We start from the raw sequence: 26113 nt of genomic DNA, 5'->3' as shown, positions 1-26113 counted from the left end.
TTTTTTTCAAAGCGTCAAAAGTTCCATCCATCCACCCTCCCCCCTCCCTTCCAACCTACCCCCTGCTCGACGTGGGTAAAACTTAAAGGCTAGAGCGAGCTTTATTTTTTTTTGGTTAGAGGCCGTCTAAGTGATGGGTACCCTGTGTGGCGTGTATATAAGGTAATACAAGGGGGGCAGTCGCCCATCGAGGCCCAGTTTACCCCCCCCATAGGTTGTTTTGGCCCCCCCCCCCCCTCCTTTTTGAGATTTTGAGACCTCGGGGGCACCCACGGGTAGTGTCTGTGCGTTGCCCGTGGGTAGCCACGACTCACGGGAAACCGCTAGCCACGGGTAGCCACGACTCACGGGTAAACTACTGCACGTATATCAATGGCCCTGAAGAGTGCGTCGTAAGGAAGTCCTCAAGGCCAACGAGAAGCAAAGCCTTTCCTTTTTTTTCAAAGCGTCAAAAGTTCCATCCATCCACCCTCCCCCCTCCCTTCCAACCTACCCCCTGCTCGACGTGGGTAAAACTTAAAGGCTAGAGCGAGCTTTATTTTTTTTTGGTTAGAGGCCGTCTAAGTGATGGGTACCCTGTGTGGCGTGTATATAAGGTAATACAAGGGGGGCAGTCGCCCATCGAGGCCCAGTTTACCCCCCCCATAGGTTGTTTTGGCCCCCCCCCCCTCCTTTTTGAGATTTTGAGACCTCGGGGGCACCCACGGGTAGTGTCTGTGCGTTGCCCGTGGGTAGCCACGACTCACGGGAAACCGCTAGCCACGGGTAGCCACGACTCACGGGTAAACTACTGCACGTATATCAATGGCCCTGAAGAGTGCGTCGTAAGGAAGTCCTCAAGGCCAACGAGAAGCAAAGCCTTTCCTTTTTTTTCAAAGCGTCAAAAGTTCCATCCATCCACCCTCCCCAAGGGCAACACTTACTCCAATACCCACGGGCAACACTTACTCCACTACCCACGGGCAACACTTACTCCACTACCCAAGTGCTACTTCAGTACCCACGGGCAACACTTACTCCACTACCCAAGTGCTACTTCAGTACCCAAGGGCAACACTTACTCCACTCCCCAAGGGCAACACTTACTCCAATACCCACGGGCAACACTTACTCCACTACCCACGGGCAACACTTACTCCACTACCCAAGTGCTACTCCAGTACCCAAGGGCAACACTTACTCCACTCCCCAAGGGCAACACTTACTCCACTACCCACGGGCAACACTTACTCCACTACCCACGGGCAACACTTACTCCACTACCCAAGTGCTACTTCAGTACCCACGGGCTACTCCACTACCCAAGTGCTACTTCAGTACCCAAGGGCAACACTTACTCCACTCCCCAAGGGCAACACTTACTCCAATACCCACGGGCAACACTTACTCCACTACCCAAGTGCTACTTCACTACCCAAGTGCTACTTCACTACCCAAGTGCTACTCCACTACCCAAGTGCTACTCCACTACCCAAGGGCAACACTTACTCCACTGCCCACGGGCAACACTTACTCCACTACCCACGGGCAACACTTACTCCACTACCCACGGGCAACACTTACTCCACTACCCAAGTGCTACTTCACTACCCAAGTGCTACTTCACTACCCAAGTGCTACTCCACTACCCAAGTGCTACTCCACTACCCACGGGCAACACTTACTCCACTGCCCACGGGCAACACTTACTCCACTACCCACGGGCAACACTTACTCCACTACCCAAGTGCTACTTCAGTACCCAAGGGCAACACTTACTCCACTACCCACGGGCAACACTTACTCCAATACCCACGGGCAACACTTTATTAGTCTTTTCTTCTCTTGTGCCCGAGCCTTCAGGGTAGCCTTTTTCTCCTCTTGTTTCTTCAGCTTAGCCTCCAGGCGTTTCTTCTGGAAGGTGTATATGATAAGATAACCACCAATGAGATGTTTGTGTGTGTGTGTGTGTGTCTGTGTGTGTGTGTGTGTCTGTGTCTGTGTGTGTGTGTGTCTGTGTCTGTGTGTGTGTGTGTCTGTGTGTGTCTGTGTCTCTGTGTGTCTGTGTGTGTGTGTGTCTGTGTGTGTGTGTGTGTGTGTGACGGGGTGATTGAGATTGTGTTTGTCTATTTTTTACGTGAGCCTTGAAGGCTTTGCCTCTTGTCACATACACCGCTAACAGAGCAGACACACACACATATGTGCACATAGGTACACGCACACCTACATATTCACTTACAGAGACACAGACAGACAGATACTGATAGACAGACAGGCAAAACACACTCACACACACGCACTCAAACAACCTCATCAAACACCTAAAATAATAATTATACCCACTCACCCCTGCCACAGTTAGTTATCTTGTATACGTGTTTACACTATACTACATCATCAGAACGATTGAGCGTTGAGTAAATACTTTTAAATTAAAAAACTACCATTGAAAAAAACCTACCCAGACATTCATACAAAGCTACTAAAAAATATTAAAAAAACTGAAAATAAATAATACTTTTAAAATATATTTTTTAATTAATTTATAAAAACTCACACAAACTCACACCGTTGTACCAGTCAAACCTATTTTTATTTGCATCTTTTTGGGTAAGGCACATTCATATGGGCAAGGCACGTACAGACAACTATTAGTCTTGACTATGAATACATTGTAACATTTCGAGAACTCATCAATATATAGCACATCAACATATTTGAACACGGACAATATGTACGAAGATGTCTTTTTGGCCGGGAAGGAATACAGGATAAAGAAACACCACAGACGTCTAGACAAAAAAACACAAAAGACAGAGAGCCCCCAAACAGGCTACAGACTAACCCTTATAGCACAAGCTCGGATAGTACGAATTTCGTCATAACTCGACTTTTTCCTGGGGCCCTGCAAACTGCTCTCTCTTTCATAGTAAATAAATTATTGATAACTCGAAGCTTCATTAAGACGAATATATTGATAACTCGATGTTATTTCCCGACCCCTTGACCCCAAAACAGCCCACATAAGTCGAATAATGAAGAAAATGAAAAAAAAATCTCACCAGAGTGACACCTGAGTAGTATTCAAATACATGTAAGCACACTATGCCAGGCATATTAGAGACTCTGTAATGGCTCCTATAAGGGGAAGAAATGAAGAAAGAAAATTAACTGGACAGTTCCAGAAATGTCTAGAAGCTAAGGGAGGTCACTCTTGCTTTGTTATGGACAGGAGCCTGAGGAGGTAACTCTTATCATATCAACACACCACATATAAGGGTTTAGCATGATCAGTTGAACCTGCTGGTCAATTATCTGGAATTTTCTCAAGAAAGGGAGGTAACTTATCCCATAAAAACCATGTAAATAGGAAATGAATATATATTGTGACACTGTCAGTGGGCAGCACACGCCTTACAATGTTTTTGAGGCCGCCATGGGCGAAGCCGGGCCCTGAATGCTACTACCATACCTTCATGAAGCAGAAGAGCATCAAGGACTTCTTCAACCATTAGTTAAGCGGTATTGTGACTTTGTATTGTAAAATTGGATAACTCGAATTCTTTCAAACTCGAAATAATTTCCCTGACCCCTGAAGTTCGAGTAAACGAGGTTGCACTGTATATGGTTCAATCCTAGGGTTAGAGGGGTTAGAGTCATTGTCTATTTCGATCACGAAGAGCAAGAAATAACTATTGTTCTTTCTCCTCGTCACCAGCAAGGCAGAGCGAGAACGCCTTCGGGTCGGGCCTGTGTGTCTTGAACGACAGCTTAGAGTTGGTCGGGTCTGCCTTGTAGATGCCGGAGATGTCCAAGGACCACGCCTTTAACACTTTGGGGAGGACGGCGGCGGTACGGCCACAGCGCTCTGTTGTGGACACCCCGAGGGTGTCAATGATGATGGTAAGGGCGCAAGACGAGATGCTGTTTTGGAAGATCGTCACCCAGACAAGGTCACCGCGTTCTTCCTCGGTCATAAAGTTCATGGGGTTGTTGCTGTCCACAATGCGTTTCAACTCGGCGATTGAATCTGAATAAACAAAAAAAAGAGAACAAAACCATATTTAGTACCGGTGTTTGTAAATGTTGTTTTACCTGTGGGAAAAAAAGTCATGTAGCCATCAGGGGAACCAAACGTTTTAAAAAGCTTATAGCCAAATCTAAAACTTGGTGGCCACAGACAGACACACACACATACACACACATGCAGCACAAAAAACCCACACACCCTTCTCTCTCTATGACTAAAAAGAGAAAGCCCGGCAGAAAATCAGGTCGCAAATGGCGAACGGACTAACCATGTTCATCACCCCTGAAATATTAAAATGTATTAATTAGTGGTTAGTGGTTACTCAGAGTATTATGGATAGACGAACATGTGTGTTAATGCTCACCTTCAAGTGACTTTTGCTCGTTGATGGGTTTTGTTGATGGTCTAGCAGATGGCCCGGCAGTAGATGGCCCGGCAGTAGTTGATGATCCGGCCGTCTTCTTGTGTGAACGGCGTGTGGTGGCGGACAGAGTGTCCTCGTCAATGTCCTCGTCATCCGTTAAGATGTCAGGGACGTGCTCCTTGATCATGGTCAGTATTTGTTTCTTGAAGTCGGTCAACGATGTGCCGATGTAGCCCTCAAAGTTGGTGGAGTTGTTGGGGTTGGCCCTTTTGTGGTTGAGGGTTGAAAACTCCCTCAAGATATTTATGGAGTGGAGGTTCATGGCCGCTGAATACTGCATGGTCAGCGACGCCATCCCTTGCATGGCAGATGCAACCACCCCTCGGTGCTTCACAGAATTGACCAAGAGGCGGCGATGCTTGGAGTTCTGGCTTTGGAGGTGGTCATCGATCTCGGTAAAGGTTTGAACCATCTGTAGAACAAACAAAAAAACAAACAAATCTATTTTGAGTAAGAGCATAGAATAGCCTGAAAAGTTTAAAAAAAATAGATTAATATAGATTAATGTTGTGACTGTGGAGAGAAATTGGCAATTAGTAGAGAAGTAGAGAAACAAAACTGGGTGCTCACCTGAGTTATAAACTCCTTCTGGCTGTCGAGGCTGTCGAGCATAGGCTGCAACATCTCCTTCATGTCGGTAGAAACCTTAAAGGTCATGTCCGTGGGTGCGACCGTGATGGTGTCCTCATCGTCAGTGTCCATCTGGTTGTTGTTGGTTGGGTTATCGTTGTCGGTCGCCCGTGGGGGGAGGGTCATCGTATAGTGGCGGGGAGGGTAGAGAGACGGGGGTGGGGGGGAAGTGGATGAGGTTGAGGGGGTGGGAGGGGGTGCTTGAGTGGCGGGAGGAGTGATTAGATAGGGGTCAGTTTGGATGTCACAGTCTTTTAGGGTGGGTTTTTCTGGGGCATGCTGAGAAGGCTCGTGAATATGGACTTCTCTTATGGGCTTTGGGGCATCGATGAACTGAGCAAACGTAAACTTGGCATTCCGCAAAATGACATTTCCTGTTCCCGGGGTGGGTCTGAGTCCAATGTTGACACCGTCTCTACCCCGGGGGCCATCGACACCAAATTCAAATATGCCTTGGGAGTTGGAGGTGAAAAATCCAGTTCCTGATGTATATCTACCTTCAGGAAACCATCTATAGCCGCCCCGTGCGCTCCGTCTGCGGTTGTTGTACCAGTCATTGTACTGGGTGTTTCCTCCGGGTTCCTGAGGGTCTTCTTCTTCTTCATCGTCAGAGATAATGACGATGTTCTCTGGGTCGTCTTCTTCTTCTTCTTCTTCTTCTTCTTCTTCTTCTTCTTCCATCTCAATCTCAACCTCATCATCTTCGAACTCGTGGTATTCTTCTTCATCCTCATAATCCTCATAGTCCGCCATTTCTTCTTGGGCAGCTCCATTGTCTTCTTCTGGATCTTCCTGTTCTGGGGCATTTTGCACTTCTTCTTCTTCTTCTAGGCTTTCCAACTCTTCTGGGGCTTCATTCTGTATTTCTTCTTCTGGGGCAACTTGGGTGGTGTCTTGGAGTTCAATAATGATCATGTCTTCGTTCTGTTCTTCTTCTTGGGCGATACTTTCTTCTTCTTCTAGGCTTTCCAACTCTTCTGGGGCTTCATTCTGTATTTCTTCTTCTGGGGCAACTTGGGTGGTGTCTTGGAGTTCAATAATGATCATGTCTTCGTTCTGTTCTTCTTCTTGGGCGATACTTTCTTCTGGGGTCGATTGGGGAGGTTCTTCGGGGACAGGGGTAAAAAAGCTCTGATGATCATCTTGCTGGGTAGGGTCAAGGTCGGGAAGATGGTCATCGTCAACGTCAACGACCACCAGGGCCGCTCTTCTGGCCGCTCTTCTTCTTGCAAACCGGCGATAGGGGTTTGTTGGGCTGTCGTCTTTAGAGTCGCCAATGACATTCAAAGTTGGAACTACGGTGGCTATTTGTCTCGCTGGATTATTGGTCTCTTCAACGCATTGTTTCTTGGAGAACCCAGAAGTATGATCTTCGTCTTGTTTACGTTTGTTAATGGGATCACAAGCTTCTTGTGGCTCGGGGGCGGCCGCAGTTGAGACAGTGCCTTGGTCTTCTTGAGACGCAGGGACCACGGGCGGCTCGGGGGGCACGGGTGAAATAGATGTTGCCTCAATCGGAGCAGCTTCAGCGATGGGGCTAGTTGAGGAAACGGGGGGTTGAGGAACGAGCGCGGGCGCAGGAGGAGCTTGAGAGACAGCCAGGACAGCTTGAGATTCAACCGGGACAGCTTGAGATACAGCCGGGACAGCTTGAGAGACAGCTTGAGAGACAGTCTGGACAGCTTGAGAGTCAACCGGGACAGCTTGAGAGTCAACCGGGACAGCTTGAGAGACAGTCTGGACAGCTTGAGAGTCAACCGGGACAGCTTCAGAGACAGCTTGAGAGTCAACCGGGACAGCTTGAGAGACAGCTTGAGAGTCAACCGGGACAGCTTGAGAGACAGTCTGGACAGCTTGAGAGTCAACCGGGACAGCTTGAGAGTCAACCGGGACAGCTTGAGAGACAGTCGGGACAGCTTGAGAGTCAACCGGGACAGCTTCAGAGACAGCTTGAGAGTCAACCGGGACAGCTTGAGAGACAGCTTGAGAGACAGCTTGAGAGACAGTCTGGACAGCTTGAGAGTCAACCGGGACAGCTTGAGAGACAGTCTGGACAGCTTGAGAGTCAACCGGGACAGCTTCAGAGACAGCTTGAGAGTCAACCGGGACAGCTTGAGAGTCAACCGGGACAGCTTGAGAGACAGTCTGGACAGCTTGAGAGTCAACCGGGACAGCTTGAGAGTCAACCGGGACAGCTTGAGAGACAGTCGGGACAGCTTGAGAGTCAACCGGGACAGCTTCAGAGACAGCTTGAGAGTCAACCGGGACAGCTTGAGAGACAGCTTGAGAGACAGCCAGGACAGCTTGAGAGTCAACCGGGACAGCTTGAGAGACAGTCTGGACAGCTTGAGAGTCAACCGGGACAGCTTCAGAGACAGCTTGAGAGTCAACCGGGACAGCTTGAGAGTCAACCGGGACAGCTTGAGAGACAGTCTGGACAGCTTGAGAGTCAACCGGGACAGCTTCAGAGTCAACCGGGACAGCTTGAGAGACAGTCGGGACAGCTTGAGAGTCAACCGGGACAGCTTCAGAGACAGCTTGAGAGTCAACCGGGACAGCTTGAGAGACAGCTTGAGAGACAGCCAGGACAGCTTGAGAGTCAACCGGGACAGCTTGAGAGACAGTCTGGACAGCTTGAGAGTCAACCGGGACAGCTTCAGAGACAGCTTGAGAGTCAACCGGGACAGCTTGAGAGTCAACCGGGACAGCTTGAGAGACAGTCTGGACAGCTTGAGAGTCAACCGGGACAGCTTGAGAGTCAACCGGGACAGCTTGAGAGACAGTCGGGACAGCTTGAGAGTCAACCGGGACAGCTTCAGAGACAGCTTGAGAGTCAACCGGGACAGCTTGAGAGACAGTCTGGACAGCTTGAGAGTCAACCGGGACAGCTTGAGAGACAGCTTGAGAGACAGCTTGAGAGACAGCTTGAGAGACAGTCTGGACAGCTTGAGAGTCAACCGGGACAGCTTGAGAGACAGCTTGAGAGACAGCCGGGACAGCTTGAGAGTCAGTCGGGACAGCTTGAGGGACAGCAGGAGGAGCTTGAGGGGCGGTAGGAGTAAATGCCTGGGTGTTGGACATCATATGTTGGAAAAATTGCATGAACATGTCCTGCGGGTTTTGGCCTTGAGCATAAGAAGGACCGGGAGTTTGGCCGGGGGTAAATCCAGAGGTTTGGCCAGGCATAAGGACAACGATAAAAGGGGGGGCAGGGGCTGCCTGTTAAAACAAACAAAAAATAAACGGATTTTTGAGTTTATTATGTTTTCAAACCCAAAAGTTACAAAGGTAGATGTATCGCACGGGGGGGGGGGGGGGGTGCCGTTGTTAGCGCACAGGGAGATAAGTGCGTTGCATGTTGTGTGTGGCTAGGTGTGTTTGTCTGTTGTGTGGGTATGTAGATGGGTTTGCATGTTGTGTGTAAACCCTGGCGATTTACCCCTAGAAATACACAGAACGCATAACAGTAGACGTACGCACGAACGAACAGTAAATAACGAATACGTTACGAACAAACATGCGGTTGTACCGCGAATACACCATTAACGGACAGTACCGACATTACACAGGTTTTCTACTTTCTTTTGGCTATTTAACATCAGGTGACTCAATTATGAAATTGTTAAAATATGGTCCGTGTCCAGGCCTATCTTTCTAATTACTGGTTCCATACATCACGTTCTTCTAAGCGGGTTGTTATTTCCCATAACCTCTGTCATTTCCCATAACGTAATAAAAAACGCTCGCGCTGGACCCAAGTGCTCTTCAGACTGGCTCGCTCCCCGAGTATGAAAGTTTTTGTCTTGTGCACGTGGATTTAAAAAAAATATTTATTTTACACAATTAACAAATTATTAGAGTAAAATAAAACATTAAAGCGTTCATAGTAAACAATAGTAAACAAGAATTTTAAAAAAAATAGACCGCCCATGCCGGGAATCAAACCCGGTGTCGCTGGCTGACTTGGCTCTTCTATTAGCCGCACGGCAGTTTTTTTTTTGCCTCAGTTGCATGCAGTCCGCTTCAAGCTGAAAAAAAATGAAAAAAATGAAACCCTACGTTTTTTCTCGTTTTTTTTCTTTCTTTTTCCTTCTTTCTTTCTTTCTCTCTACAGCTGAGCGTCCTTCTTCATTGGCGTTTTATAAATTTATCAATTGTGTGTGGTTTTCTACAATGGACAAAATCTTGCATCTTTAATGTTGGTTATTGTCTTACATATGTCTGTGTTTGGGTTGACTTAAGTGTTGTTTGTGGCGGTGTCATAATGGAGTTAACATAGTAACAATCACAATAAATAAGAGAAAAAGCAAATTGTAAGCGTGGTAAAGTTTTCTTAGTAACAGTTCTCTTTTCATACAAGTGGTGTTTAGTGTAACAATGTAAGTTCCGCCTTTACCCCGGTGCCGTTCTCCTTTTAGCGAAACGAAAGAAAGAGGAGGCGGCGAGGGAAGCCAGAATAGAAGTACATATGATACACAATTCTACGTTTCGTATTTGTTTTTCTTTGTCAAACATTATCATAATATCAGTGGGAGTTCCGTATCTATATTTGCTTATGCACATCTTTCCTATCAACATCAAGTGATTTATATATTTGCATTTTATTGAGTCCGCACCATTAATATAATCACACAAAATATGTTCTACTCCGAAGACTATTCTTATTTTATATTTCTCGTAGATAATTTGTTCAACGTATCTCCATAGCACTTTTATTTTCTTACAATTAACAAAAAAATTTTTAACGTAATCTATTTCGGTTGAACAGAAGGGGAATCTCTCACTATCTCGTATTCCAATTTTATACAGAAGAACATTTGTTGGATACATCGTGTGTAATATTTTCCAGTGCAGCTCTCTTAATCTGGATTCTTGGGTTACATTTTTGGCCAGGTTCCAATGTGTCTGGTCGACATTAATGCCAAACTTATCACGCCAGAAGTTGATAGATCTCGGGGTAGTGTACTTTTCTTCAACAATATATTCACGGAATTGCCTGGCACTTTTAATACTCGTTTTATTGAAAAGAAGATTGTTTTGTCTATTCAATACAGGTTGGTTAGGATCATAATTGCTTTTTTTTAATATATTCAGATACTGCTGATCGAACTACAATATATTCCAAGTAGAGGCCAGGTGAAGCGTAAACACTTGCTTGGATAGCGGGATAGGACTTGATACCGTGATTACCCAACATGTCTCCTACATACGTAATGCCTGACCGGGCCCAGTTCTAATAATACAGAACGTTATTTTGATAGCTTATACTTAGATTTTTCCACAAGCAGTTGTCTTGCACACAATCGTTCTAAAAAATTGTATTATGTTCTAACCATGTTCGAGCAACAGCTGTCCAAAATATCGATTTTATTCTTCCAATTCCTTTAAACTTAGACGGTCGAATAGCTGTAGTAAAGCAGGCAAAGCCACAACCGAACCCTTCAAAATATTTGTTTGGGATTCATGTCCATTTGCATGAAAGGTTGCCGGATGAGAGTTTGCTTAACCATTGACATAAGAAGGAGTTTTGCATCGTTTTGACGTCTATCATATCAATACCACCCTTTTCGGTACTGCTATTTAAAACAACTCTTTTTACCTTTTCAAATGTTTTTTTATTACAATCTTTTTTCCTCCACAAAAAACGATATAATATTGTGTTTATTTCCTGCAGCACTTTGTCAGAGATACAAATAGATTGCATTAAATAAACTAACTGCAAGAGCAGAAAAGTTTTGATAATGCAAATTTTTCCAGGAATGCCCAGGTTCCTTTTTCCCAAGTAAAGATGCTTTGCTTAATTTTATCAATTTTACTTGACCAGTTTGCGCTTTTCTCGCTGTTAAAGTTTACTCCTAATATTTTAATCTGCCGAACACATTTTACCTCAAAAATAAAATTGATATTTTTACTTGATCCAATTCCCATTGCTTCAGACTTTAGCTTATTCAAGCACAAGCCTGACACCTCCGAAAATACGTCTATAATCTGTAGAACCACTGTAACGTCTCTCAAAAACAAAGTGATATCATCGGCGTATAATAGAATTTTTAAGATATTTCTACAAGTTACATTAAGGCCTCCATATGAAAAAAATTGAGTGAGGTATATCCTTTGCAGATTTACCATACTGGTCATATTACTTATACATAATTACATATTACATATGACATATGTTAAAGCCTCTATAATAATACAGCAGGACGCAAGGTAAAGACAACAGCTTGAACCGTAATAAGGTTGACAGTGAAAATAAGCTTATTTGTTTACAATTGAAATGACGGAGGCCAGGTTCCGTTGTGAAAGAGGAAAATTCCAAATGAAAAGTCACCTATATTCATATATACAAGTAATAAGTGTTTCCATAATTTGTTTATGGAATTGAATCACGTTAGGTCAGTCCATTCATTGTCCGGGGCAGGCAAATTCGATGTGTCAATTGGGTCGCTCGTCACGTCATTGTGGGGCCCGAATTGTGTCAAGAAGCCACGGTGGCTCTCTAGAGATGAAGTTTAATAAGGACGTTAAGAATCAATAAAAGGATCGAACACTGAACTGAAGCAGTGGCCAAATCCACATGTGAAAGAGACTTAGTTGAATTTAATACTTCTTCATGAGGTTGGTCATGCGATGGTTAGCTGTTTTTATAAAATGAAGTCAGTTTAACAATATTGGCCACCTCACCGGCCGAAAGTCTTAGTTGCATGTTAAAAAGTTTGTCCACATGATCGGCCACTTTTTTAAGGTCAGAGTTGGTCGCAACATCGAAAAAGGAACTTGCAATATCTCTAACAAAAGAAAATGCAGCTCGTTCAGACAGAGTATTGGTCAGGTGAAGTTTTCGAGCGGGGCCTAACATTCTGCGGGCAAGAGCAAAAGTGTTTTTTACATCTTCGCTAACATTTGCCGTCAGGGCATTAAAGTGGTGAAGAAAAATAGTACGAAAGGTGCAAAAGAAGTTAGTATGGTTTTGGCAGGGTCTAACTGGGGACTTGTGGAAACAGTAGAGGGGGTAGTACAATATCGAACGTATGTTTTCAATAAGTATCCTTCCATGGTGCCGAAAGGAGGCACCAAAATGTTGTCTCGTGTGGGACTCCGTGCGTTGGAACCCATTTGCCATTGGCAGAAAAAGCAGCACGAGGAGTATGTGTTGAAACATGTTTGCACTGAAACAAAGAAATACTTAACTAACTATGAATATGGTGTTTTGCCGCAGTGTGGTGGAATGAGTGAAGACTGCCGAAGTAAGAAAGATTTGTGTAACCCCAATGACAACAATTTTGTTGAACAATGAGTTGCCTGCAAAATAAGAGTGGTTATGTCCCAATACCAATAATGCAATATACAGGGTTCGTACAGTTTTTTTTCTTCTAAAATTCAAAGACTTTTCAAGGACTTTCAAGACCTTCTGAAGAGAAAATCAAGCACCCTCTTACGTTCAAAGCTCGCAAGGAAACACTTGCTAGTTATTATACCCCCTTCCCGCACGCTGATTTAAATCATTGGATGTTTACAAACTAATGATTCAATTTTTTATCAAAGGCGACAGATTTGTAGCATATGATGGTTTTGAAGCAGACAGACTCAAAAGGGAATCTAGGTTACTGTTCAACTTTTTCTTTGAGGTTATCAAATAATAAATCATTGCAATTTTTTATTGTGGGTGGTTCTTGTGTCATCAGTTTGCAGCATTAGAGTTTTTAAGGACTTTCAAGGATCTTTCCAGTTTTTTAAGCACTTTCAAGGCCTCGAAACTGACCCCTCCAAATTCAAGCACTGTCAAGGATATCAAGCAACTGTACGAACCCTGAATATACATTTTTATATCAAATATAGGTATGATGGATATATACGTGCATCATGCAAAACGCTACCCGAATGAAGGTTAAGGCTGTGTTGACGTATTGGTTTACTAATTCATGACAAAGGAGGGTTAGGTATATGAGTACTCACACAAAATAAAGAATAGGTCAGTTGGTGTCTCTCATCTGCGTTATTAACAATTACCATTATGCTGTGGGGGTGGACTGGGGTGGGGGGGACAGTGCCTATGGCGCATCTTTAAATTGTTTGAGGTCCCCTGGAGGACGTACCGGGATATCTTGTTCACCCGGCGTTGCCGTTCGGCCACCGCCCACGCCCACCACCACCTGCCCGTGTCCTCGGCCCCTTGCAGGGACGCCGGGTCCGGTTGTGTTTGATCCCGGCCATGTGTCGGGGGGGGCCGGAGAAATTACACGTCCATGCCCCATGCCTTGAGGCATCTGTGGATGTGGAATAGTAATGAATAATATTTAATGAGAGGATTCTATGCAATTAAAACTCATGTCCATGTGGCTCTACATAGAACCCCAACCAGACAAAAGAGTTCAGCCGTGGGACTTGCATTCTAATTTGATATGAGAAATGGTATTTTAACTTTGAAATGGCAGGGATTTAATGGACCAACAAATTAGATGGACCAGCAGCAACAAAATGGACCAGCAGCAACAAATATGGGTTTTAACAGCAAATTAGCTGCGATAAATAGTTTTGGCAGCAAAAAAATAGTTTTGGCAGCAAAAAAATATACTTAGCAGCAAATTGGATATTTGAGCAGCAAAAAAGATGGCTAACCAGCAGATTTGCTGTTTGAACAGCTGAGATGATATTTACACTGCAAATTATACTTTACCAGCAAGAAAATACAACTGACAGCAGAATTGATGGTCACAACAGCAGAATAGATGATCACAGCAGCAGATTACATGAATTCAACAAACATGACTACATATGAGCTGTAATCAGAGTTGTATCTGGGTCTTATTCACTTGAGCTTTGTTCGCTTTCTAGCAATTGTGGCGTGGCATGTACTTTATTACGGCACGCTTTATTACTGAGACTGAGTATTTTCATCTTCTAGATAACTTCTTGTGACTACATCTGAACTACTGTGGGGCAACTGCATGTAAGTGCAACACAGTTTCAATTATGGATGACACTGAGTTTGAGATCATCCACCCCATCTCCTGAGAGGCATCATCCAGTGAAAATGAAGAATTGCCACCAGCAAAAAGAAATCTGCTTGGCTGTTCAGTTCATCTATTCTGCTGTTGAATTCATCCAATTTGCTGATTCACATTCGCTGCTCACTCCTTCCTATTTGCTGCTGAAACCATCTATGTTGCTGGTCAAAATTTTGTATGCGGTTTGAAATTTGCTTTGAGGCAAAATGATTATTTTCATATTCAAGGGACGTAACCGCTCGATGCGTTTTCGAATAAATCCAATTTGGGTAAACTCGATAAAATTACATCACAAATCTGCTTCAGATAAAAGATCTTGACATGGTGTTCTCCCTCAAGATAATTGTACCGCTTAAAATTAGTGGAGAAACATTCAGACTGAGGTTAATTTTGGCTGACGCCTGGCTGACGTACTCCCGATTGCTGCATGTGGTTATAACCATTCTACCACTAACCTTGATTCAAATTTCGCTGTGCCCGTAAGTGACGCCTCCAGAGCTGTCGAAAGTTTAGAATGGGTCGTTGTCTAATCGCGGCAATAACTTCATCTACCCTTCTTCTAATAATGTTTAAAAATGAGTTTGTGACGTTTTCACCCAGTATCCTCTCTCCTATCGCGTAAATCAATTCCCAGTAACTTTGTTCATACCAAACTTCAGCTCCAGTAGCTATTCCCAAAATATTTGTCGAATAGCTAACCAATTGCAGGTCAGCTTCCAAATCTTCTAAACAACCGTCATAGTTGACCCGAATCATTTTGTTTTTGTTTTTTGTTTTGTGCTACGTAACTTAATCACTGAACCGTCTTTTGTCACTCTGGTCACACTTGCAGCTATAGGCAGTACGTAAGCCGGCTTTGTTTATCTCACACAAACCTAATACTGACTATTTCCTTCCCCCCAAAGTGCTGCTGGTCGAATTTGTGATGAAAAATGGTATTTTAACTTTGAAATTAGCTTTGAGACAAAAGGATAATTTTCAAGGGACGTAACCGCTCGATGCGTTTTCGAATAAATCAAATTTTGGTAAACTCGATAAAATTACATCACAAATCTGCTTCAGATGAAAGATATTGACATGCTTTTCTCCCTCAAGATAATTGTAGCGCTTAAAATTACAGTATTCAGTCCAATACAACAAACTCCACTCTAACAACAAAGTACAAGCTCATATAAAACGAAAGCGTCAGTCATTACCTGCTGTGCAGAATTCTCCATTGCTTCCAGATTCACTAAAACCACCAAAAGCTTCAAAAAAACACGTCCGTGGGCTGTCAAGTCGTGGACACAACTGTGGGGGAGACCCTGGACTGCGTGTGCATTTAACCGTTGAGGCTGCACTCGTGTGACCGCGTCACCACCCTGTCACCACCGCTGAGTCCCCCACCCCCATGGAGGCTGCGCTCGTGTGACGTCACCACCCTGTCACCACCGCTGAGTCCCCCCACGCCCATCATGAGACTGCGCGCTGGTGGCGTCCCAAGACCCCTTAGAAACTGAAACTCTAATTAGAAACTAAAAACTATGGATGATTTAATCACGCCGATTTTGTCTGCTACGGCTACTCTGACGGACAGACAAGAGTATTGCTATAGACAGTACGTAAGCCGGCTTTGTTTATCTCACACAAACTTAATACTGATTTTCTTCCCCCCAAAGTGATGCACGCGCACGCACACACATACACACGCACGCAATCAACCTCATCAACGCACCCTCCAGATCGAGTCAAACCGGCTTGACTGAGTGACAGACAGATAGACAGACTGACAAAACACACTCACATACACGCACTCAAACATCCTCATCAACGCACTCTCTAGAACGCGTCAAACGCTTAATTACGACACCTAAAACAATAATTATACCCACTCACCCCTACCACAGTTAGTGTGGGAAAAACAACGAAGTTGGCCTTAATTTAACCACCTGGATTAGTGCAAGACCAACACATGTCAAAGCAATATGTTCCCATTGTCAAACAGATTTTGGTTTTATCAAACCTCTCTCTCTTTTTCTGTTTTTATTTGCTTTCCTATCAATCTCTCTTGTACCTATATATTCGATATAAATATGTATTTTGTATTTATTTATTTAGTAGAATGTAGACTTTACGTTTGATTATTTGCATATGAGAAGCCTGTTGAATATACGATGTGTTTGATTGTGATTAACTTGTAACTGCATACATTTTTGGTGGGACATGACTACTCTGCGAGGTAGTGGTCAGAGGTTGTGTACTTTGCACACAGCGTTTTGATTACACAGGAGTGTTTGGTATCAAATGATGCGTCGTAAAAGTTTTAATTTATTGATGTATTTCTTTCTTGTATTTTTGATGTCGTTTTTTTAGTGAAGGAGCTTTTGTGTATTTTTGAGGGATTTTAACTGTAGCTTATATGGAAGCTAATAGCCGCCTCAAAGCTCTCCCCCCTCCCTCTCTATTTTTTTAGAGGTCCCAAAGCGACGTTTTCATTGGTTTCTTGGCTGTGACGTCAGTTTTTCAGGTTCGGTGGGGTTGTTGGCAAACAGACCGACTTACGAGTCAAAATGTTATACCAGACCCTCACTTATTTTGGACTTAAAATATTTTTTTAAGGAATAGGAAAATCCCAAAAATAAAGTGAACCAATGTACAGATATACTTTCTGCTACAAACCTATGCATTATATTGAGTTGTTTTCATGATTTGTTTTGATTTAATACAGCTTTGAACTTCACCTGCAGTCTTGAGTTTATATTCTGTGTTTCTGTTCGTCTTGTCGTATGATTACCATCCTGACAAATGACTTTTAAACACGTATAACATCTAAGGCACAGACACAGTTAAAGTTAGCGTGAAGCTAAGACCGCTCGGCTTTACATTATAAATGAACTAACCAAGAATGCAAGCATGGAAAATGTGAACCTACAACCTTTAACGATTTTGAATCAGAATGTTTACATTATAATGTTAATATTCGCAGAGATAAAAAGACAGTGTACATTCAAAACTGGATTGACAATGGAATTGCTCAGATTGGTCATATTTTGGAACAAAATGGATACTTATCCTATAATGCGTTTAAAATTAAATATCCAAATGTGCGAGGAGATTTTGTATTATATCAAGGTGTAATCCAGGCTGTTAAAAAATATCAGATAAAAATCGGCTTAGAATTTGATAAACATTTTATTATGACAGAGCCCATTGTGTGGACATGTATTTGCAAAGGTAAGACACAACTTATTTACAAAAAACTGATTGAACATGCTACGGTCCCAAAATGTATCGAAAAATGGTCTAAATCTTTAGACTGTTTGTTAGATAAGAAGGCTATTTTTCAATATGTTTTTAAAACAACAAAAGACACTTGTCTGAGATGGTTCCAGTACCGATTATTGTATACAAAATTTTGCCCACAGAACGGTTTCTATTTTTGCGAAAAATTGTGGATACGTCATTGTGTACTTTTTGCGGTAGAAATGAAGAAACCCTTTTACATATGTTTTGGGAGTGTGATAAAGTGCAGACTTTTTGGATAGAATTTGTAAATTGGCTAAAGGTGAACTGCACCCATTGTGACAATTTAAAACTGTCTAAAGAACTGGTTCTTCTTGGAGTTGCGAACAATGTAGTCACCGATAAAGCTTTTGATGTGTTAGTAATCTGTGCCAAACACCATGTATATATTTCCAAAATGAACAAAAAGACCTCTCATTTTCAGACATTTAGTAGAAATTTTAAGCACAGATTTATTTGTGAAAAGTATAATGCAGTTGTGAATAATACAGTAGATAAATTTTACAAGGATTGGCGCCTGTATATGTATATTTTGATGTAACCCTTAGGTTTTTTCCTTTCTTAAATCCTTTTGATACTGCGACCACCAAGCCCTGAACATCCCCCTCCCCCACCCATCCTCCCACCCCATGTATGTTGTAATTGTTCAAGTGTTCTTCTGTTGTATGGTTTTGTCCCTTTGTTTAGGTGATGTCCTGTAATGTACAGTGTATACATGTAGAAAAAAAAACTTCACAAAAAAAGAATAAAAAAAAAGAATGCAAGCATGGGGCAAGACACACACACACACACACACACACACACACACACACGCACGTCTATCAGACAACTATTAGTCATGACAATGAATGTACAAAAGCAGTTTTGAGAACACATCAACATACTTGAACATGGACAATATAAACGATGATGTCTTTTAGGCCAGAAAGGAATGCACGATAAATCTAGACAAAATACACAGGAGACAGAGAGCCCCCCAAACAGGCTATACGGTTGAATCCTAGGGTTAGAGTCATTTGTCTATTACGATCACGAAGAGCAAAAAATACTGCTTGACCAACTGTGTTGGTGATGCTTTGTTTTCTCTTTTCCTTGTGCAAACTACAAATCGGTTTATCTAGTTAGTTAAATGGATGTGCATACGCACGAGCTTGGTTTTGTGATTATATCTGCGGCTTTTTTGTGTGTACGCCATGTATGCAGATTGTGTAGGTATATTAGTATTCATGTGTGAGTGCATGTGTATGTGTATGTGTTGTATGTATGTGTGTGCGCCTGTCTGTATGCGTGTGTGTGTGTGTGCATGTGTGTGTGCGTGTGTGCGTGTTTCTGTGTGTATCTGTGCATGTGTGTGGTGATAGCGTGTGTGTGTGTATCTGTGCATGTGTGTGGTGATAGCGTGTGTGTGTGTATCTGTGCATGTGTGTGGTGATAGCGTGTGTGTGTGTATCTGTGCATGTGTGTGGTGATAGCGTGTGTGTGTGTATGCGCACGCGTATGTGCGTGCGCACGCGTGTGTTTGTTTGTGACTGCATGGATTTAAACGATGAATTTGCTTTTGTACTCCTGTTCTTTTTGTGTCTTAATGCTTGTATTTTGGTTTTGTACATGTGTATAATAATGTCATTGTAAAGCGCTTAGAGCTTCTAGGTAAGCGCTCTATAAGTTTCCATTATTATTATTATTATTATTTATAATGATGACCCCCTCCCACCCCCCACGAGTATATTTTGTTTGATGGATGCAAGGCCTATTAGTTGTATTACGGTGCGTGTTGTTGGTGTTAAAAAACAAAAACAATGTTGCTGCTATTGCTACTTGTCGTTGCCCAAGGGCCAGCAACGATCCCTATATTCCTTAAGTATTATACTGCCGCACAGAAGGTTCCAGAGGGTTCCTTACAGCAACAGTCGTCGGTCTCACAGCAACAGTCGTTGGTCTTGAAACCCGTTCCGCCTGAAATTATTTGCCGCAAAGGCGATTACATCATGCGTACGCTGTTGTATACAAAGGCCAAATCACGACACTCGGGGAGGGTCCAGGTGTTGCTCGCCACGGCTATCACTGATATCTCCTCACGGTATATGGCCAACGATGACTGTTCTGGATCCTTCCAGCTGGCTCAAGTTGACTTCGAGCCCAGGTTGTTTCCTAACTTGGACTTCGGTTTGCAGTGTTATATAGACGGTCTAAGGTTCTGGTATAAAGAGATGGGTAAAGCCGAGCGGTTCGTGTCGGCCCGCATATACGAAAGGAACTTTACTATGACACCCTTTAAAATACAAAAAAGTCAAAAAGTCATTGAGTATTCTCTAGTTACACCGGGGCTTATCGACCTTCAGGGTAACCCCGACAGCTTAAAAGACAACGAATGTATAACCGTCAACGAGAACAGGACGACAACCCAGTGTTACAGAATCACGGGAAAAGAGTGCGCGTACCCCCAGTCAAGGTGCGGACAAAACCCAACCAACAGGAGGATCGAGTGTCTGTGTACCCCAGGGTATGCAAAAGACACTCCTAGCGGGGACTGTGGGGACGTTGATGAATGCTCTCAAGGGGCGCATACGTGCAACCTCGCCACTCAAGATTGTGTTAACGTCATCGGGGACTACCGATGCATTGATACACCCACTGATACACTCACCCCACCGGCCACTACGGTCGAACCACTACAAAAGTGTGACGACAAGCTCGAAGTGAACCTAGGGAAGGTAAACAACATCTATTGCGTACCCAAAAACGTGGTGACGCCCCCAGAGTTAGATTGTTTGGTCGACCGCGGGGTAACAATGAAATTTTTGTTCCCCATGGGTGGTAAAATACTCGCCAACAAGAACGTGGTCCTCGATGTAGTCTCAAAGCATAACGAAGACGATAAACAAAGGTGGACATCTCAAACGCTAAATCTAAAATGTGCAGACTCGCTTTACACAGTCTTTCCACACGCGTGTTCAGAACCGATAGCTCCTTACGCTACACTCGACGTAAAAACTCCCCCATATTCGTTGTCCTATGACATTCTAGACAGAAAGTCTGCTGACACCGTAGGGGGTGTTGGCGCAGAGTGTTTTGCTAACGGTATACTGGTCTGGGCTATAAACTATGTTAAGATTTTTTACCTAGGGGTCGAATCAAGCGACTTTATTCCCGGGGTGACCAAAATTGACCTCAAGTATGACGTTGAAAACCAAAGCCCCAGGAGCGCAACCCCGTTTACTTGTAAAAAAGTAGGAGCTGCGGACGACTGCTTTTGGCTAAGCGGGGCCTCGCACGCATGCGATCGTGCCTCGCAGGAATGTGACAGGGTGGCGGCTAAAGATGACTATTTCTCTGTGGGCTGCAAGTGCAAGGCCGGGTATGCACCCACCGGCGACAACGTGTGCGAAGACACGACCATCTGTATACCCGGACTCAAGGTCGTGGAGAACCAGTGTGTAGACGTGGACGAGTGCGCCACGGGGACGGCTAACTGTACCTCTGGGGATGACTGCAAGAACGTTTTAGGTGGCTTTGAGTGCCTGTCCAGAAAAGATTGTCCGTACGGTACTACCTACGATAGCAATAAGACGTCCTGTGAGGACATTGACGAATGCGCACTAGATACAGACACGTGCGATCCCGCGTCTACCACTTGCAAAAATACCCACGGGGGGTTTGCGTGCGAGTGTAAAGACCCTGCCACGCAGTCTCTGGACGCGTCCTTGACCAGTTGCGAAACCCCCCAATACGAGTTCAGGCTCCTCGATCCCTCTATGGCTAGATGCTGCACGCACAACAAGGGCTTTTGGTCAGTATTTTTGATGCGGGCTAGACTAGGAGGGTCGCACGCGGGCTACTCTGAGATCTCCCCTGTGGCTTGTATTGAGGTCACAAACGTAGACCTTACGAATATCCCGTGGACATACACCAAACCTTATCTGATTAGCGGTATGGGTGACCTAGAGGTAGAGTCCCTTCTGGGGTTGATGGATATTGTCAGGGCCGCTAATCAACAAACTAAAGTATTGGCCACCATGATCTACCCGGACGGCTGCAGACATTCATATGTCCTCGGACAAGCCGCTACTACCTCAGCAGATTATTTTATGGCCCATACTCCTACTTCACACACCTATTATGACCCCAACGTTAGGTCTTTTGACAATTGTAAGAAACCCTTAGCTAGTAACGTAGAATGGCTCGCGCAGAACCTCTTGGTACCCAAGCCCACGAAAATTGCCAACACCACGTGCGTCTTGCCCCTAAAAAACACGGGATCAATATACTCTTTGGCGATGGGTCTGTTGTTGATCATACTTTTGTTCTGGGTTCTGTCACATTAGACCGGGGTCTGTTGTACGAGAGCGGGGTCTGTAGTCATCAATACGGAACGGTCTCCGTCTTCTACCGCATAGGTGTTTTTTTTTGGGGGGGGGCTATGGTACTACAGGGGTTTTACAACCTCTTCCCAAAAGAGCTGGCCATCGTCAGCCTGTGGACGGATGACTTTGAACTGGTCAAAGAGCGGGTCATCAATCGGGAAAAAAGACGGCCACGACCTGGTGGGGTGTACGATAATGTACAATTGTCACGGAGAATGCCCTCAGTAATAATTTGTCTGTTTTTGTCTAAATAAACCCACATTTAAAAGATGCTGTGCTTGGTCTTGTTGATTTACTGGCTTATCCTACAGGGTGTGGATTCACTGTAGATTCACTGTTTACGCAAATTGACCCCCCCTCCCCCTATTGACCATGCTGCCGCTGAGGTTGGCCCTGTGGTTCAAAAACACCGCTTTCCTCCTCACACACCCCCTCCATATCATCGACACTCTCTTCCATGTGGGTTTTTTCACTGGATTATATCATGCATGTCAGATCTTTTTTGTAACCCAAAAAACTATATTTAACATTTTTAGCATTTTAAACCGTCTTGTGAGTAATATAGAGAGAGGTTGTTGTCTTAGAGGTTCAATTGAGTGCAAGAAGGCAATCTATTGGTGACCAAAAAGTCAATCTATTGGTGAACCGTGGCGTTAACACACACATAACTCTCTCTCATTCTCTCTCACTCTTTCTCTGCAACACACCACACTTTTTATCTCTCTACATGCTACACACGCACTCAGAAATCATCAACAAATCATGGTTCAAGGTTTTAAACAAGTTGATAACATTTAATTGGATAACAGATAAAATTGACAAAATTAATATTCAAAATTGGTCAACAGTTAATAAGTGAGTATTTAGATTTTTTGTTTGCTGCCAGAATTGTTTCTCGTTTGCTGACAGTTTGTTGCCAGAATTTTCCAATTTAAAGTGAAAATTCAACCTCAATCAAAGCAGATCAATAATAATGAAGCGAGTTCAAAATGAAAATATAAAAATATATTAAAAAAAAGTTAGTATTTACAATAGTATATACAATAGGGCAAAAAGCGCCCGTGGGGTAATGACAATGCATAGAGAAGAGAAGACAAAAATATACGCTACTAGGCACAAAGCTGCTAGGCACTTTTGATTATTTGACTGGAAGTAAGTAGAATATATTTACTGTGAAGGTGTCAGCAGAGATAACATAGGTTCAAGAACCAATAGTCAGATTAATTAGTCAGATCTCACAGATTACACATACGATCCTACACGATTCCATAGATTACACATACGATCCCACAGTGACCGAAGAGAAGTATGAACGTCCTTTGAAGGGCTCCAGCACAGACATACCGGTGGTCACACACTTGCTGCAACGTTCTGCGATGTACCTAGAGTCCACCTTGGTCACAGTGTTCACAAACCGCACCCCGCAGTGCGGGCAAATGATCGTTTTTGTTGACCAGGTGGACTTGATCCTGGGGACGCATTTGGTCAGGTACTGAGCGCGGAACAGGTTCTCGTGGGCGTCGACAGACAGCGCCTCTTGACACCAGTCGTTGTTGGTGCAGATGTCGCGGATCTCGGCTATCACAGAGTCGTAGTTAGACCCTTTGTTGAACCCCCGGGCGAGGAGATTGATGTGTTCGGATATTTTGTCTAGTTTGAACATTCCCATCCCAATGGTCTCGAGCCACGTGCTGAGGGGCGGGATAGCGTTCAGGAAGGCCGTGTTGACGTCACCGTTGTTGATGAGTTTTGGGGTCTTGACGGGCATGAAAGTCTTGATTCTGGGCTTTTTGAAGGCGATCGGGACAATAGATTTGGGGTCAGTGACTTTGCAGGAGGCGCAACCGAAGCGCTTGACGCACGTGCTGCAGCGGCTGGCAACGCCGCACCGAGTACACATTCTATTGGCCACAGATGTTTCGCAGGTAATGCATCCCAACACGTCGAATTTGCTATAGTCTGTGTCTGCGTAAGCGTCCATCAGTTTCTCTCCGAAGTACACCTTTGAGTAACCATAGGCGGATTTCATGTTGTCAGAGTAGCGCCTCTTTAAAAGTGAGCTGAGAAGAGGAATCCTGTACGACAGTTTGTACCTCTCGGGGTCGACCTCCCTGGCTTGTTGTCCCACGGTAACCATGAGGTTGCGAACTTGCTCCAATATTGTTCTGTCATATTCTGGGCTTCCCATTTCTTTCCAGACGTTTAGAATGTCAGCAAACTCTTCCTTCACGGGCCAATACAACACACCGTCGGGCAACACAACAAAGTCCTCGCGCCTTAGAGGGTTTAGCCTGAGTTTCTCGCGATAGTGGTGGCCGTCAGAACACGGCGTAGAAGAGGCCATCAAGTAGGTGGGTGTAGATATTCGTTTCCTCGGGGTAACTGATGCGGTTGACCGGAGGGACGATGTTGATGCCAGAGAAGGCGAGTAACCGCTGTCTACAGAAGACGCGGTTGAATTTGTTCGTTTGCGTCCTCTACGGATGGGTACTGATGGTGGTGTGGATACCCAGGGCTGATCGTTGGGGTTGTCGCAGTCTTCTTCTTTAGCCTCGAGAGCCGAAATAGACTGGAGATCGAAGACAGTCACAGGGACACTCAGCACAGGTTGTAGAACACTCGGCACAGCGGGTTGTTGAACGGCAACCAGAGACACCATAGACTGGTCGTAAAAATCGGCAGAGACGTAAAAAAAGTCATTAGAAAAGTCAATAACCGGTTGAACTTCGGTGGGTTGAGAAATAGAACTGATACCTTCGAGAAACTCGTCAGTGTCGAACCCCCTTTCTGTGGCGGATAAATACCCGATTTCTGTAGCGGATAAATTAATGCCTAAACAATATTCTTGTCCGTCCGTCAGAGTAGCCATAGCAGACGAAATCGGCATGATTAAACCATCCATAGTTTTCAGTTTTTAGTGTCAGTTAACTTTCTAAGCGGTCTTGGGACCGGCGCACAGCCTCTATGGGCGTGGGGGGACTCAGCGGTGGAGTGACAGGGTCGTGCCGGCCGTGACGCGTAGTCAGTCTCTCGCCCGCCCTTCTCGCCGCTGTTAAGTAAATCTGAAAGCAATGGACAATTCTACTGGTGCACAGCAGGTAATGACTGACGATTTCTTTTTATATGAGCTTGTACTTTGTTGTTAGAGTGGGGTTTGTTGTATTGGACTGAATACTGTAGTTTTAGTCCAAGGTTTGTAGTCTGTTGTAATAAGTGTTTTACATGCAGCTATCGGGAGTACGTCAGCTAGGCGTCATCCAAAATTAACTTTAGTCTGAATGTTTCACCACTAATTGTAAGCTAGATAATTGACCAGCAGGTTCAACTGATCATGCTAAACCCTTATATGTGGTGTGTTGATATGATAAGAGTTACCTCCTCAGGCTCCTGTCCATAACAAAGCAAGAGTGACCTCCCTTAGCTTCTAGACATTTCTGGAACTGTCCAGTTAATTTTCTTTCTTCATTTCTTCCCCTTATAGGAGCCATTACAGAGTCTCTAATATGCCTGGCATAGTGTGCTTACATGTATTTGAATACTACTCAGGTGTCACTCTGGTGAGATTTTTTTTTCATTTTCTTCATTATTCGACTTATGTGGGCTGTTTTGGGGTCAAGGGGTCGTGAAATAACATCGAGTTATCAATATATTCGTCTTAATGAAGCTTCGAGTTATCAATAATTTATTTACTATGAAAGAGAGAGCAGTTTGCAGGGCCCCAGGAAAAAGTCGAGTTATGACGAAATTCGTACTATCCGAGCTTGTGCTATAAGGGTTAGTCTGTAGCCTGTTTGGGGGCTCTCTGTCTTTTGTGTTTTTTTGTCTAGACGTCTGTGGTGTTTCTTTATCCTGTATTCCTTCCCGGCCAAAAAGACATCTTCGTACATATTGTCCGTGTTCAAATATGTTGATGTGCTATATATTGATGAGTTCTCGAAATGTTACAATGTATTCATAGTCAAGACTAATAGTTGTCTGTACGTGCCTTGCCCATATGAATGTGCCTTACCCAAAAAGATGCAAATAAAAATAGGTTTGACTGGTACAACGGTGTGAGTTTGTGTGAGTTTTTATAAATTAATTAAAAAATATATTTTAAAAATATTATTTATTTTCAGTTTTTTTAATATTTTTTAGTAGCTTTGTATGAATGTCTGGGTAGGTTTTTTTCAATGGTAGTTTTTTAATTTAAAAGTATTTACTCAACGCTCAATCGTTCTGATGATGTAGTATAGTGTAAACACGTATACAAGATAACTAACTGTGGCAGGGGTGAGTGGGTATAATTATTATTTTAGGTGTTTGATGAGGTTGTTTGAGTGCGTGTGTGTGAGTGTGTTTTGCCTGTCTGTCTATCAGTATCTGTCTGTCTGTGTCTCTGTAAGTGAATATGTAG

General features: G+C 43.9%; 3 protein-coding genes across 3 annotated transcripts; 1 reads left to right on the top strand and 2 right to left on the bottom strand.

The window, feature by feature from the left end:
- Positions 1–3059: 3059 nt before the first annotated feature.
- LOC138956883 (uncharacterized) lies at positions 3060–4707 on the bottom strand. The gene is made up of 2 exons (XM_070328098.1): positions 4374–4707; positions 3060–4009 (listed from the first exon to the last, which is right to left on the bottom strand). Exons 1-2 carry the CDS (start codon positions 4693–4695, stop codon positions 3672–3674), a joined length of 660 nt encoding a protein of 219 aa, XP_070184199.1. The 5' UTR covers positions 4696–4707; the 3' UTR covers positions 3060–3671.
- Positions 4708–4934: 227 nt separating this feature from the next.
- On the bottom strand, positions 4935–6110 carry LOC138956886 (histone H3.v1-like). Its single transcript, XM_070328103.1, has one exon. The coding sequence runs from the start codon at positions 6108–6110 to the stop codon at positions 4935–4937; it is 1176 nt and encodes a 391-aa protein (XP_070184204.1).
- Positions 6111–6233: 123 nt separating this feature from the next.
- On the top strand, positions 6234–8119 carry LOC138956885 (involucrin-like). Its single transcript, XM_070328102.1, has 2 exons — positions 6234–6308; positions 6605–8119. Exons 1-2 carry the CDS (start codon positions 6234–6236, stop codon positions 8117–8119), a joined length of 1590 nt encoding a protein of 529 aa, XP_070184203.1.
- Positions 8120–26113: the final 17994 nt, after the last annotated feature.

The sequence above is a fragment of the Littorina saxatilis genome, unplaced genomic scaffold, assembly GCF_037325665.1.
Source record: "Littorina saxatilis isolate snail1 unplaced genomic scaffold, US_GU_Lsax_2.0 scaffold_813, whole genome shotgun sequence".
Taxonomy (NCBI): Eukaryota; Metazoa; Mollusca; class Gastropoda; order Littorinimorpha; family Littorinidae; genus Littorina; species Littorina saxatilis.
This window is presented reverse-complemented; position numbering and strand designations above follow the sequence as displayed.